The 11,244-nt window shown below is 51.0% G+C and overlaps 6 protein-coding genes across 6 annotated transcripts; 4 read left to right on the forward strand and 2 right to left on the reverse strand.

Moving 5' to 3' along the window:
• Window positions 1–149: 149 nt before the first annotated feature.
• Window positions 150–2,308, forward strand: B0T23DRAFT_325119 (uncharacterized protein; the record flags this gene model as incomplete). Its single annotated transcript, XM_062835482.1, has 4 exons — window positions 150–345; window positions 424–502; window positions 609–687; window positions 1,571–2,308. 4 exons carry the CDS (start codon window positions 150–152, stop codon window positions 2,306–2,308), a joined length of 1,092 nt encoding a protein of 363 aa, XP_062689343.1.
• Window positions 2,309–2,644: 336 nt separating this feature from the next.
• On the forward strand, window positions 2,645–4,090 carry B0T23DRAFT_233984 (S-adenosyl-L-methionine-dependent methyltransferase). Its single transcript, XM_062833933.1, has 4 exons — window positions 2,645–3,110; window positions 3,176–3,282; window positions 3,347–3,524; window positions 3,612–4,090. The coding sequence occupies exons 1-4, from the start codon at window positions 2,739–2,741 to the stop codon at window positions 3,804–3,806; spliced, it is 852 nt and encodes a 283-aa protein (XP_062689344.1). The 5' UTR covers window positions 2,645–2,738; the 3' UTR covers window positions 3,807–4,090.
• On the forward strand, window positions 3,918–5,152 carry B0T23DRAFT_233980 (uncharacterized protein). Its single transcript, XM_062833932.1, has one exon. It carries the CDS (start codon window positions 4,375–4,377, stop codon window positions 5,038–5,040), a length of 666 nt encoding a protein of 221 aa, XP_062689345.1. The 5' UTR covers window positions 3,918–4,374; the 3' UTR covers window positions 5,041–5,152.
• B0T23DRAFT_423246 (uncharacterized protein) lies at window positions 5,035–6,325 on the reverse strand (the record flags this gene model as incomplete). Its single annotated transcript, XM_062839823.1, has 1 exon — window positions 5,035–6,325. One exon carries the CDS (start codon window positions 6,323–6,325, stop codon window positions 5,264–5,266), a length of 1,062 nt encoding a protein of 353 aa, XP_062689346.1. The 3' UTR covers window positions 5,035–5,263.
• Window positions 6,326–7,830: 1,505 nt separating this feature from the next.
• B0T23DRAFT_388439 (uncharacterized protein) lies at window positions 7,831–9,144 on the reverse strand. Its single transcript, XM_062837754.1, has one exon. The coding sequence runs from the start codon at window positions 8,683–8,685 to the stop codon at window positions 8,008–8,010; it is 678 nt and encodes a 225-aa protein (XP_062689347.1). The 5' UTR covers window positions 8,686–9,144; the 3' UTR covers window positions 7,831–8,007.
• Window positions 9,145–10,134: 990 nt separating this feature from the next.
• On the forward strand, window positions 10,135–10,907 carry B0T23DRAFT_399181 (uncharacterized protein; the record flags this gene model as incomplete). The annotated part of the gene is made up of 2 exons (XM_062838403.1): window positions 10,135–10,228; window positions 10,306–10,907. 2 exons carry the CDS (start codon window positions 10,135–10,137, stop codon window positions 10,905–10,907), a joined length of 696 nt encoding a protein of 231 aa, XP_062689348.1.
• Between the last annotated feature and the right edge of the window lie 337 nt (window positions 10,908–11,244).

Raw genomic sequence — 11,244 nt, forward strand, 5'->3', positions numbered from 1 at the left:
AAATGTTCTATAAGAATGGCACAATATCGAGTTGAATCGTCTCTCGTTCCCTCCAGCTCACCCATCTTCAGCACTAGAAACGCAACAAGACCTCACTTTCACACATCAACAGCACAGCCACAACTCGTCCACATCACCAGCTATTCATCATGCAGCTCATCTCTGTCTTCACTACCTTTGCCGCTTTCAAGGTCGCCGCCGCGCTTCCCTCGGCCGTCAAGGGCGCCAACGACCTCGTGACCCGCGACGGTTTATTGGGTTCCAAGCTTTGCACCGACGTCAACTTCACTGGGAACTGCGAGACCATTACCAACGTGGCCAATGGCCTGAAGCCCAACCAATGCAGTGCGTCCAATTTCTATCCTTCCATCATTAGGCAAGTCAATCACTAACATGAACAAACACCCTTTTGTACGTACCTAGTTCTTGTCGACTCTTATCTCGCACGCAAGGGGATCTCCTCGATTCAACCCCTGGAGAGGTCGTGGTGCACTTACTACCTGTATGTTTTTCTTTTGGTCTCTTCTCCATTCTTTCCTTCTTGTCATCAGGATTTAGAAGGTTAGGTGTGAGCGTTTGGTTGACAGACATTCTCGGAAATCACCTAGGACCGCCAACTGCCAGGATCTCAGCTTGGACAACTGCGGACACTACGACGCCACTTCCCCTATTGACGATTTGACGACGGTGAGCCCGACTAATTCGAATCACCAATGCGAGGGGAACATGGATAAGAAGATTGCCAGTTTTATGTGCCGTCCTTTCTAAGAAGCGCGCCCGAGATCCAGTGACTCGGTACCTATTTTCAGGGAAAGGGAAAGGGAAGATGGGGTTCCTCAAATGAGGTATTATGCACGCAAACAATTTCAGACTGTTTCACAGACTGGGCGGCTGATTGCTGGGATAAGCTCTCGCATCATACCGCATTTTCTGTGCCGGGAAGCAAGCAGGAGCGAGCACGTATGTACGATGCACCGCTAATGTCACTTATGCTTCCAGCAGTTTTTGCAAGACTTATACAGCCCTCAACATCTTTCTGCCAACGTCCAACTAACGCGCTCATCAATACACTCGTGGCAGTATTTTGCGTCAACATACTAGTAGTTCTCTCTATAATGTGATTCGTTGTGTCCAAGTTCCAATGACATTACTCCAACTAGATCTCTATATCGTTTCCTTGAATGAAGGGAAGTTATCCAAGGACACATCCAAGAAGACGGTTGACGGGTCCGATATCCAGAAGCCATGTGCAGAGGTCGGGTAGACATGGGGCGTAAATTGATGACGGTATTCTGGCGCCTTTGTTTACTTCGAACAGATTCACGTAAGAATCGAGCGAAAACAAAAATCGCGAAAGCGGTAAGCACGGTTGAGCGTAAAGGCAGGCAGAAGTATCCTTCTCATAAAACTGGCAAGTGTTCACCTAGTCTCGTGCTGGACGACTTCCAACCACCTTCAGACTTGAGAGTTCACCAAGTACCTACCTCACCCCTCCTTGTCGGGTACAAACCCCGTCCAGCTAGCTGCCTCTCGCACCATCAATCTTAGTTCCTCACATAGTGGACCATAGGTACCTCTACTTTCATGTAAAACCAACAGCATCCGCTTCAACAATTCCATCTCTATCTTCATCATGCACTCTACATCACTGACGCAATCCGCTCATCTCATCGCCCTCACCTCCTCCATATCAGCAGCCATCATCTCCCATGTTCCCGTCTTGTCCCGCGACACCACCTCCAACGATACTTCCATTGACGACTCAACCAACTCCTCCTCCTCCTCCTCCGATATGGCACTCACCCACCCCCTAAACTTCACCTCCCTCACCTCCACCTCTTTTACCTCCCTCGACGTCGCCCAACCCTCTTTCTGCCCCTACGACTCCCTCAACCAACCCCACCCTGTACTCTCTTACGACCTCTCCACCGCCCCCCTCGCCGCGGACTGCGCGCACATTCTCGATATCATCAACGACACCCAGCCCCGCGGATACTGGACGTTTGATATGTCTGATCTCGAAAAGGGGATTACGCTGATCCAGTACGGGAGTTGTGCGTTTGAGATGATCAAGGATGGGGAGGTTAGCGAGGGTGGTGATGGGAAGAATAACAGCAGAAAGACAGAACAGGTCAAGTGGGGGGTGGAGGAGCTCAAGTTTTATTTGGGGACGTGGTTGCAGAAGCAGAGGCATGGGAGGCTGGGGGCTGTGGGAGAGGTGGATTGTTGGGTGGAGGGGGAGCAGAAGAAGGAGGAAGGCGGGGTGAGGGTTAGGTGGATGGTTGTGCGGCGGCAGCAGGAGAAGTAGGTAGGCTGAGGACGGACGTGGAGGAGGGAAGGGGGCAGGGCGATGGGTTGTGGTGGGTTATTGAAGGTGGTGGTGATGTGTTTGATGTATAATTTGGAGGAGAAGCGTGGTTGTTTCAATTGTCTTGTTTTCAGGGATTAGACAGTAGTACCTTAACCTTGTAGGTACTAGTCTTGAGTATCACATATCTGCCTGGACTTTGGTGCCTTCCTCTTCCGGTAATTTAGTGCAGCCATGGCAGTGTGCCAAGAAGTGTCATTGCCTCGGTGTGTGAGTCAGCTCGCCGAGGTTGAGCTGGGGGTTGGAGACGACAACTTCGTGTAAATAAAACGCCGAGGTATGTGCAGCAAGCCTTCGGTGTGTGCGAACCGGAATCTTTCACGCCTTTCGGTCCTCGAACGCGTAGTCAGAACACTCTCTCAAACTCACCATGGCCTCGGTAAAGCAGTTGAACGACGTGCCTCTCGACACTTGGGAAGCCATTGCGAGCTACTGGGACAAGTCCATTGGAAAAGATGGCAACATCTACTGGAAGAAGCTGCAAGAGCCGTCACTCCGTCGATTGCTCGGGGATCATCTTGGACAAGAGTCCTGCCGTGCGCTTGACCTTGCGACAGGGAACGGAATTTGCGCTCGATGGTTGGCGAAGCACGGAGCGAGAGTGACCGCCACTGACGGAAGCGAGAACATGGTCCAGATAGCCAAGAACTGGATGAAGGGAGAAGAGCGGAGTGACAGTGCTGTCTTCACCAAGTTGGATGTCACACAGACAGAGGATTTTGACGCTTTCATCGCTGCCACTGTATGTTTCCAATCTCGGGAAGCTTCCACGGCTGATCGCTGATACCACTCCTGGGCGGCCAACAGGGCGAGAACATGTTCGATATCGTCCTCATGAACATGGCCATCATGGATGTTTCCACGCTTGAGCCACTCGTCCAGGCACTTCCGAAGCTCTTGAAGCGGAATGGAGTGTATGTCGACCTTATTTCGGGAGACTGAAACCGGTGGCATTGACTGATAATTTTTCCCATCCAGCTTCGTCGCAACCCTTCTCCATCCCGTGTTCATGACCTCCGGAGCATCTCGCAATGTCGATCTCCGGTATGACGGTGAGACCGGTGACCTCGAAGTCGTCAGGACCAAAGTCATCAAGAACTACCTCCACATTCCACCTTATAAGGGCATTGCCATTCCTGGACAATCGAAGCGACAGGTGAGTTCCGTTGTTGTTGACTTGCCCAAACCGTTTGATGGGACCGAGATGAGACCGGAGTATCGCCAGCGAGCTAACCAAACACAGCTCTACTTTCACCGTCCAATGGAGGAGCTCTTCACCACCTTCTTCCAGGCCGGTCTCGTCATGGATGCCATGGAGGAGCCGGCATTCTCGGAAGAGGACAGGGAAGAGGGCAGGGTCGAGTCAAGCCGAAATTACACGCAACTCCCGGCAATTCTCAGCTTCCGCATGCGGTTGCCGTACAAAAACGGCGCGTGAGTCGCGATGATCTCGATGAATTTGCGACGTATATCGATGGGTACGGTGCTATAGAGTTGTGGTTAGCCAGTGATGGGAGAGAGAGAGACGCAAGATGAATGTCACCCGCGGAGTTTGAAATGAGACAATTGCTATGAGGACGGGGGCTAGAGCTTATAAGTCCAAGAAACTATTGACAGATTGCTGGACAATCAGCTGATTTCAGGCACCATTCCGACGTCATGCAATATCCGGCAAACGGATTTAGAGGGAAAAGTGTGTATTGATCGTCGCTCTCAGCAGGGATTAAAAACGGAAACCGACATTCGGGACGGCACGCTCACCGGCTCCCCGGGGAACAGGGGGGGGGGGAAGAAAAGTTCATGATATCGGCCAGAGGTCCCCCACGGAGGTTTTTTCCCCCACGATCTACCAGCTCGTGATGGATATCTCATGTGGAGGCTTGAGTTATTTCAGAGAGAAATGTCAGGGCAGGATGAGAAAAAAGGAAATATGAAAAGAGCCTCACCTCCCGGCAGAATGAAGCACGCTAGTTCATGGACACATCAGCTTCATACCCAACCCAAAGATGGACCCTGACTCACACGCAACCAAACGACGTCGTGTCGCCGAAGACACCGGATCTTACTCCGCGGAGTATCAACACCAAAGCCAGCATCACTACATCAATGCCAAGACAGCCAAGACCGACCCTGTACCTCCTCCATTTACCAGTGGCATCTCCAGCGGAGACTTTCAGTTCACCGCTTTCCAGAACCCCTCGACCATAACAGGATTGTCGCCAATCAGGTTCGAAGACTTTCTGAACGAGCCAACTGGCGAAACACCGCGCCCGGAAGAGCCGGAGGAGCCTGGGCCTAACAAAAAGGAACATAAAGCTGAGGAAGACGTCAGTGTCAGAGAGCGTCACAACAGCATTGGAAAACGATATCGAAACAAACTCAACGAGCAGTTTGAGAATCTGGAGGCGCTCTTGTCACAGCAGAACCCCGAGGAAGACTACAATGAGAGCCACAGAAACACCGCCCGGGACTCCAGCTTTTCACCAACCCAAGTCAGGAAACGCCAAAGGGGACGGAGTGTCAACAAGGCCAGTTTGCTGGAGATGGCCAAAGTGCGCATCAAAGCCCTCACTGAGCAACGAGAGATGTTGATAGCCGAGGTAGAACAGCTGGAGAAGGAGTTAGCGGAGGAGGCAACAAAGCAAGCGAGTGGAAGCCGACACCATGGGTGAGACTTGGTGATGTAATTAATCCCAGACAGATAGAGCCTTTTAGTTCTTTTCCCCCAAAGCAACAATAACGAATAACCACTTCCAACAGGCACGCAGGCTATGAATCCCAGCAGCATCAAATGGTCCAACTGAATCTTTCCAGTCCCAAATCGGCCTCTCATTAAGAACCTCCCCGTTCCAGCCATGACATAAAACCAACACCAACCCTCTTCCCCGTCCCCTTTCAAAACTTTTGACTCTTCCTAACCTTTAACCTCGGCGGTTCCGGATGCGGCGGCTGAATCGCGACGGGTATCATTGATCTCCTCTCCACATCCTTGAAGCCTCCGTTGCTATCCCGCGGCGTCTGTATGGCGACCGGTATCATTGACCTTCTCTCCACCTGCCTCACACCCTTCATTTCCACATCTCTTTCCCTATCTCTTTCCCTTTCCCGTTCCCTTTCTCTTTCTCGTTCCCTATCCCTTTCCCTCAGTTCTCTATCCCTCAGTTCTCTGTCCCTCAGTTCTCTGTCCCTCAGGTCCCGTTCTCTGTCCCTCTCCCTCAAATCCCTCTCCCTCTCCTTCAGATCCCTTTCCCTATCCCTCAGTTCCCGATCTCTCAAATCCCTCTCCCTCAGCTCCCTCTCCCTCTCCCTTTCCCTCTCCCTCAGCTCCCTCTCTCTTAGGTCCCTCTCTCTCAGTTCCCTCTCTTTCAATTCCCTTTCCCTGTCCCTCTCCCTATCCCTCACATCTCTCAAATCCCTATCCCCCACCCTCTCCCTCTCCATACACCTCTCCCACATCTGACTCCGATGATGCACCCTCTTCGGCACCGTCACCACCCACCCCCTCCACCCCCCCGGCCCTTCATCTTTTTCCACCGGCGGTCCCACCGCCAACCCAATCACATCCGCCACCCGCTCCGCATCAAACACATACTCAAAATGCAGCTCGTAACTCGTGTCCGTCTCGCCCGTCATCTTGTTGACCATGCGCACCACCAGGATGTCCTCGATAGGGAACCCGCGCAGCTCGACGGTGCCGTCGTCCCAGGTTTCCAAGCCGAGGCCCTGATGATAGTCTCCCCTTGTTAGTGAGGAAGTAGAGGGGGAGGGGGAGGACATCATGTGTGCTGCTGGGAAAAGGCGGGATTGCATGGCTGAGATGTGTTGGCGGCGAAGAGAGGCGAGGTTGATGCGTTCGCGGTCGCCGGCGGAGGAGGGGACGAGGTAGTTGATGCCGAGGTGGCGGCGGCCTGGGGACTGGAGGTTGATTTTGAAGAGGTCTAGGATTAGGGTCGGCATTTTTTTTTTTTTTTTTGTTTTTTTTTTTCGTTTTTTATGGTGGTAGTGGTAGTGATGACAGGTGAGCTTCAGTCGTCAAGTGGCTGCGCACGGCGCGCGAGTGAACTGGGTTGGACCGCGTGGCTGATGATGGTGATGGCGTGGACGAGTAGTGTAGCGGGTGCAATGGCGGTCGAAGTGGCTGGATAAGGTAGGTATGACGCTAGGAAGCAGCCGAGAAGAGAGAGAGGCGCGATACCGGGCGAAAGAGTCTGAGACTTGAGTGAATCGAGTTAGCATATGATGTAGCGTGCGCGGGAACACACGTTTTGCTTTGGCTAGTCGGGATGTTTGATCAAGGCACACAGCCTAATCAAGATGGCAGACGCAGCCGGGCAGGTCAAGGTGCGTGGCGCCGGGCGGTGTGGAGAGCGGGACAGTGGCCGGTGACGGACATCAGATACTCACCGTGGACACTCGCTGAGAACTCTGGAAACAATGGGAATGAGGGCTTGAGTTTGATCAAGAAGGGAAGTCAAGACGTCGCCGCCACAGCTTTCTGCGTCAAGGTTTTTCCGGTCAAAGTTAAGGAGCAGAACATCGTTTGTAAAGTCAAAGGAACAATCATGCCATCATCATCGTGGACGTTAGGCGTTGTTTGGGTCTCAGTGCCCAATGAAGCGCTCCAATCCCCGCCAAGTAGCGCTGTCCACAACCAACGCTACCGTCCAACCCGCTAACCAATCGGCTTGCGACCGGAGCGGCGGCGATCTGCAGGGTCGTGGTACCCGCCCCAGTCCCGTCTCCATCAATGTCTCGACGGGCTGGAGACCTACGGGTGGTCTTTCACATTGGCTTGATGCTGAAGAAACAACGTTCTTACTTCATTGTTACTCTACCTACCTACCTAGTCCCTGAATCCGACGATTCTACGGTACATCATTCGTCGATGAAGCGGGTACCATCATACGACCTCCTCCAAAGCTTCACATCCCGTCCTTTTGGTTGTAGTAGGTACTACATGTATGCAATCACTCTATGCTGCGGCGGTGAGCAGCAACTCATACAAGTAGTAATAGACACTCCAATCAGTGAAAGACCACAAGTACATGGCAATATATGCTGACACCACTGATGAACTTGTCATCGCCACCAGCCCAGATTTTCCTTGTGTCCTTGGGAACGTCAAGAGACCTACAAGCCAGCCCACGCACAAGAACCAGGGCGTGGAAGCGAGTACACTGGATACGTATGAATTGGTCCTACGTTGATTGGGGGTCAAGTGCCTTGCTCATCGCTTTCGCTATGCCCTGCACAAGAACTTGTTCGTCCATCTGGAGAATGTCAACCTCACGATGGGGTGTATATGGAGGGATCTATCTGTGCCTCGCTCCCACCTTTTTTTTTTGGACTCGCCAGACCTGGCCGCAAATTACAGGTAATCTGCCATAAGGGAAAAATCTGTTTAGTAGAAAGGCTTTCAGACGAGGGCCGTTTCTGAATCGTCAAATTTAGGTATTTACTCTCTAAAACTAATGCTAATTAATAACAATTCAGAACCCGAGAACGGGCACGGGCGGTCATCAGGCGGCATGCTATAGTAATCATTCCATCAGGGCCGCATGACCAACAAAAATGGTGGTTTTTTGCTATCGCATCCTCAACAAGCCGTGTCTAACTACTGAAAATCTAGATATCATGCTTTACTGTATCCTCTTCCTTGTCCACCATAGCCTCCACCATGACTTCCACCGTCGCCACCATGATCTCGTGTATTCTGGGGTTGTCCCCTGGGATTGCATAGGATTAGGTATGAAGGACCTGGTCCCGCTCAACACTGGGTTTGCCTCCTTGGGCATTACCGGTGGAATACATTCCAGGACACAATCCAGTACAACCCCGCAGCCGATGAATTTCCGAAGCGTTTCCGCATCTTCTGGCTTGGTCGTTGTGACCCGAAATCCATCCACCAAGTTGTGAACACTTCGTATCGGAACACCGTTGAGCTTGACAGCGATCTGATCTCGTTTGCTGTCTCTGTGCTCGGCAATGTAGACTTTCTTGAGCTTATCCGACTGTCCAGACATTACTTCTATTTGCCCCTCCATATACCTCATATGTATCCTCCGCGTCCCTTGAATGGGATATCGGATGACCAGAATCCCCGTGTCCGGAGTACTCGGCCGGTCTTGTTGTTTGGGAGGCTTCCTCCCCAATACCCTGTTCCACATAGTCCACAGACGCTTTGTGCGCTTCGTGGTCATGTTCTGATTGGGATATGTACCGGCCGGCTGCTCTGGCTTCTCCATTGAGAAAACCAGTCGTACTGTGCCAACGGAATTGGTGTCAGGGGACGGAATGTCCTGAGGTATTGTGGACATGGTAGGTAGATTATAGGTAAACTAGAGGTAGGTACATTGTTTCATCAGCTTTGCTTGCATCTCGTTGTGATTTTCGTGAGGAGATATATGCCTGCTTGTATCACAAGACCTGATATTAGAGATGGAAGAGCAGATTTTGTGAGCAATATCGCTATGACGAATAAATAAAGATTTGGCGTCTGGAGGTGCTGGCAGATGAGGAAACAGGAACCGAACCAAAATTCATAAGTAATGGCGAGGAGCTTGCATTCTATAGCCGAAGGATACACATATTTTTGTTAGCTACCTACCTAGGTACCTGACTATTCCATGACCTGCTTCTTCAATACATACTTCTAGGAACCTCTAGAAGTAGGTAGAGGTAAGTAGCTAGTAGAATGAAAGGGGGCGGAGCGCGGCACTGCCTCACCCTAAAAGATAGCTGCATGCTAGGCATGTTACAAGTACACCTCCTCCGGCGTTTGAGACGTTCGCGTGGTGATTTGAGGCGGTGGTGATGAGTTTATGTTCCATACAAAAGATACCTTCTTTCTCACATCCAATGCACTGGATACACGTATTGTAAGGTGGCGGTACCACGCCAGCAAGCTATATGCTAGAAGAGGTGCAGCCAATTCCTTTAGGTTGCCAATCCATTGGCTACAAACATGTAAGCTCGACGTTCGCTCTGACCAATAAGCATGAACTACGTAGCAGTTATTGTAAGGTTGATTCTGCCTTGCCCCCTTCAGGTATCAGTGATGGATTAGAAGCAAGTAAAAAGCCAGACAATCTGTGACGGTAGAGAACCAAAAGGTACTTTTGGCCAATAGCTCAGGGAATCCATAGATGTTGAGGATCTCTAGGGGCAGGACTGGTAAGCGGTACTGGAAAGACATACTGGTAGATTAGGTACCCAATATTGATTGTGAGGCTGGGCAGAACAAAAGACTTCTGGATAGGTACTAAGGGAAGAGATGGAAGATAAGAGAGAGGAATTTTGGACTCTGTGAAAGAATTCGCAAGGGATTGAATTCCGTCTGTCCGGTCGCTCTTCGACAAAGCATCAATACACGAGTTCGGAATAGAGCAGAGTTCGATCGCTCGATAATACGTCAACCTGGTACCAATACCTCTACAATTGCAGGCGACCTACCTCTAGCCATGGATGACCAACATACGAACGGGCGATCAACGGACCAGATGCACAATGTTCCAGCACCAACGGCAACCGGAGGAAACGATGATGTTCTAATTTCGAGGATCTTGAGAGATACATACCACGAAGGGTTCATCAGAATCATTTCAAAACAAAAATCAGGAGTATTGGGTCTAATACACACTTTACTTTCTGGCTTCCGAGCCGATCATCACCGGCGACCTCTCTCAGAAACTTACTTTGGCTTCTTGATCCATTTTGGCGATGTCCAGCGATTGTATATAAGGTCTCTCCACGCCAAGCTGATTAGTATGGCTGTTAGGGTGCGGAAGAAAGGCCTTTCAAGCAACTCAGAGGGCGTAGTGGAAGGATTGGATCAATTTGGCGCTGTGCTCAGGAAATATGGTAAGCTCCCGTCCTCCATCAATGTGCCCTGCCTTCTGTCTGGACGATCCCATCCACTAACTAAACTCAAACGATAGTTCGTGCCGTGCAAGATCACGAGTACATGGCCAAATTTGCTCTAGAGCGTAATGATCCGTTCATCGCTACGAGCGGAAAGCACAATGACCGCATCTTTTTCGAGGCAGCACTATTCAACGAGGGGCTAGACCTGGAGGATTTTCTTCCCGCTGACCTATCTCGGGCGTCCAAACAAGGGAAGAACACCCAGCCCTCATCGGCGCCTCTGGACGGTGAACCAGAAGGCGAGCGGCGTCACAGAGAATGGATAGAGCGCCTGCTCAAAGCCTCCGTCCCCACTGGGCCGTGGGAAACATGCAAGTCTGCATCTGCCCTTGTCAACACCCGGACTGCATCTGCCAAGAAGGCCTTCTGGGAAAGAGTCGGTGCTGCAGTAATTGGTGGCGCATTTCTCCTTGGGCCTATGTGGATTTTGGCCTTGAAGAGGAACCTGCTCGTCCATCTCGGGGTGGCTACGGCGTGCGTGACTGCGTTTGGATTTTCGTGTTCGTTTTACTTGAAGACGGTGGACGGAGTCTTTGCTGCTACTTTGGCGTATGCGGCGGTCATTATGGTCTTTGTGGGCGTGGTGCTTGAGGAGGCAGGTGGTAAAGGGGCATGATGTCAATAGAATATCCCGCATTTCTCTGAAAAAAAAAATGAAAGGGAACTGGAATATTGAATTGGATATAGAAGTTAAGATATTAAAAACAGAGAGAAAACAGAGAGAAAAAAAAAAAAGCCACAAAAAAATCGGAGTACTTCCGGAAATTTTCCTGTTCCAGGGGCGGTCATCACCCTTGTTTGCGTCCCTTCTCGCACCTTCCGTCTCTCCCTTCCTCTCTTGCTCTTTCCCTCATCTTCTCCCCGTCTTTCCTTCTTTCCATATTCATTGTGTCTTACTAAGTGGAAGTTTGAGGCCATGATTTAGGGCCTTGCACCGGCCCGATGGTTTGGCG

Source organism: Neurospora hispaniola, assembly GCF_033458365.1.
Source record: "Neurospora hispaniola strain FGSC 10403 chromosome Unknown B0T23scaffold_8, whole genome shotgun sequence".
Lineage (NCBI taxonomy): Eukaryota > Fungi > Ascomycota > Sordariomycetes > Sordariales > Sordariaceae > Neurospora > Neurospora hispaniola.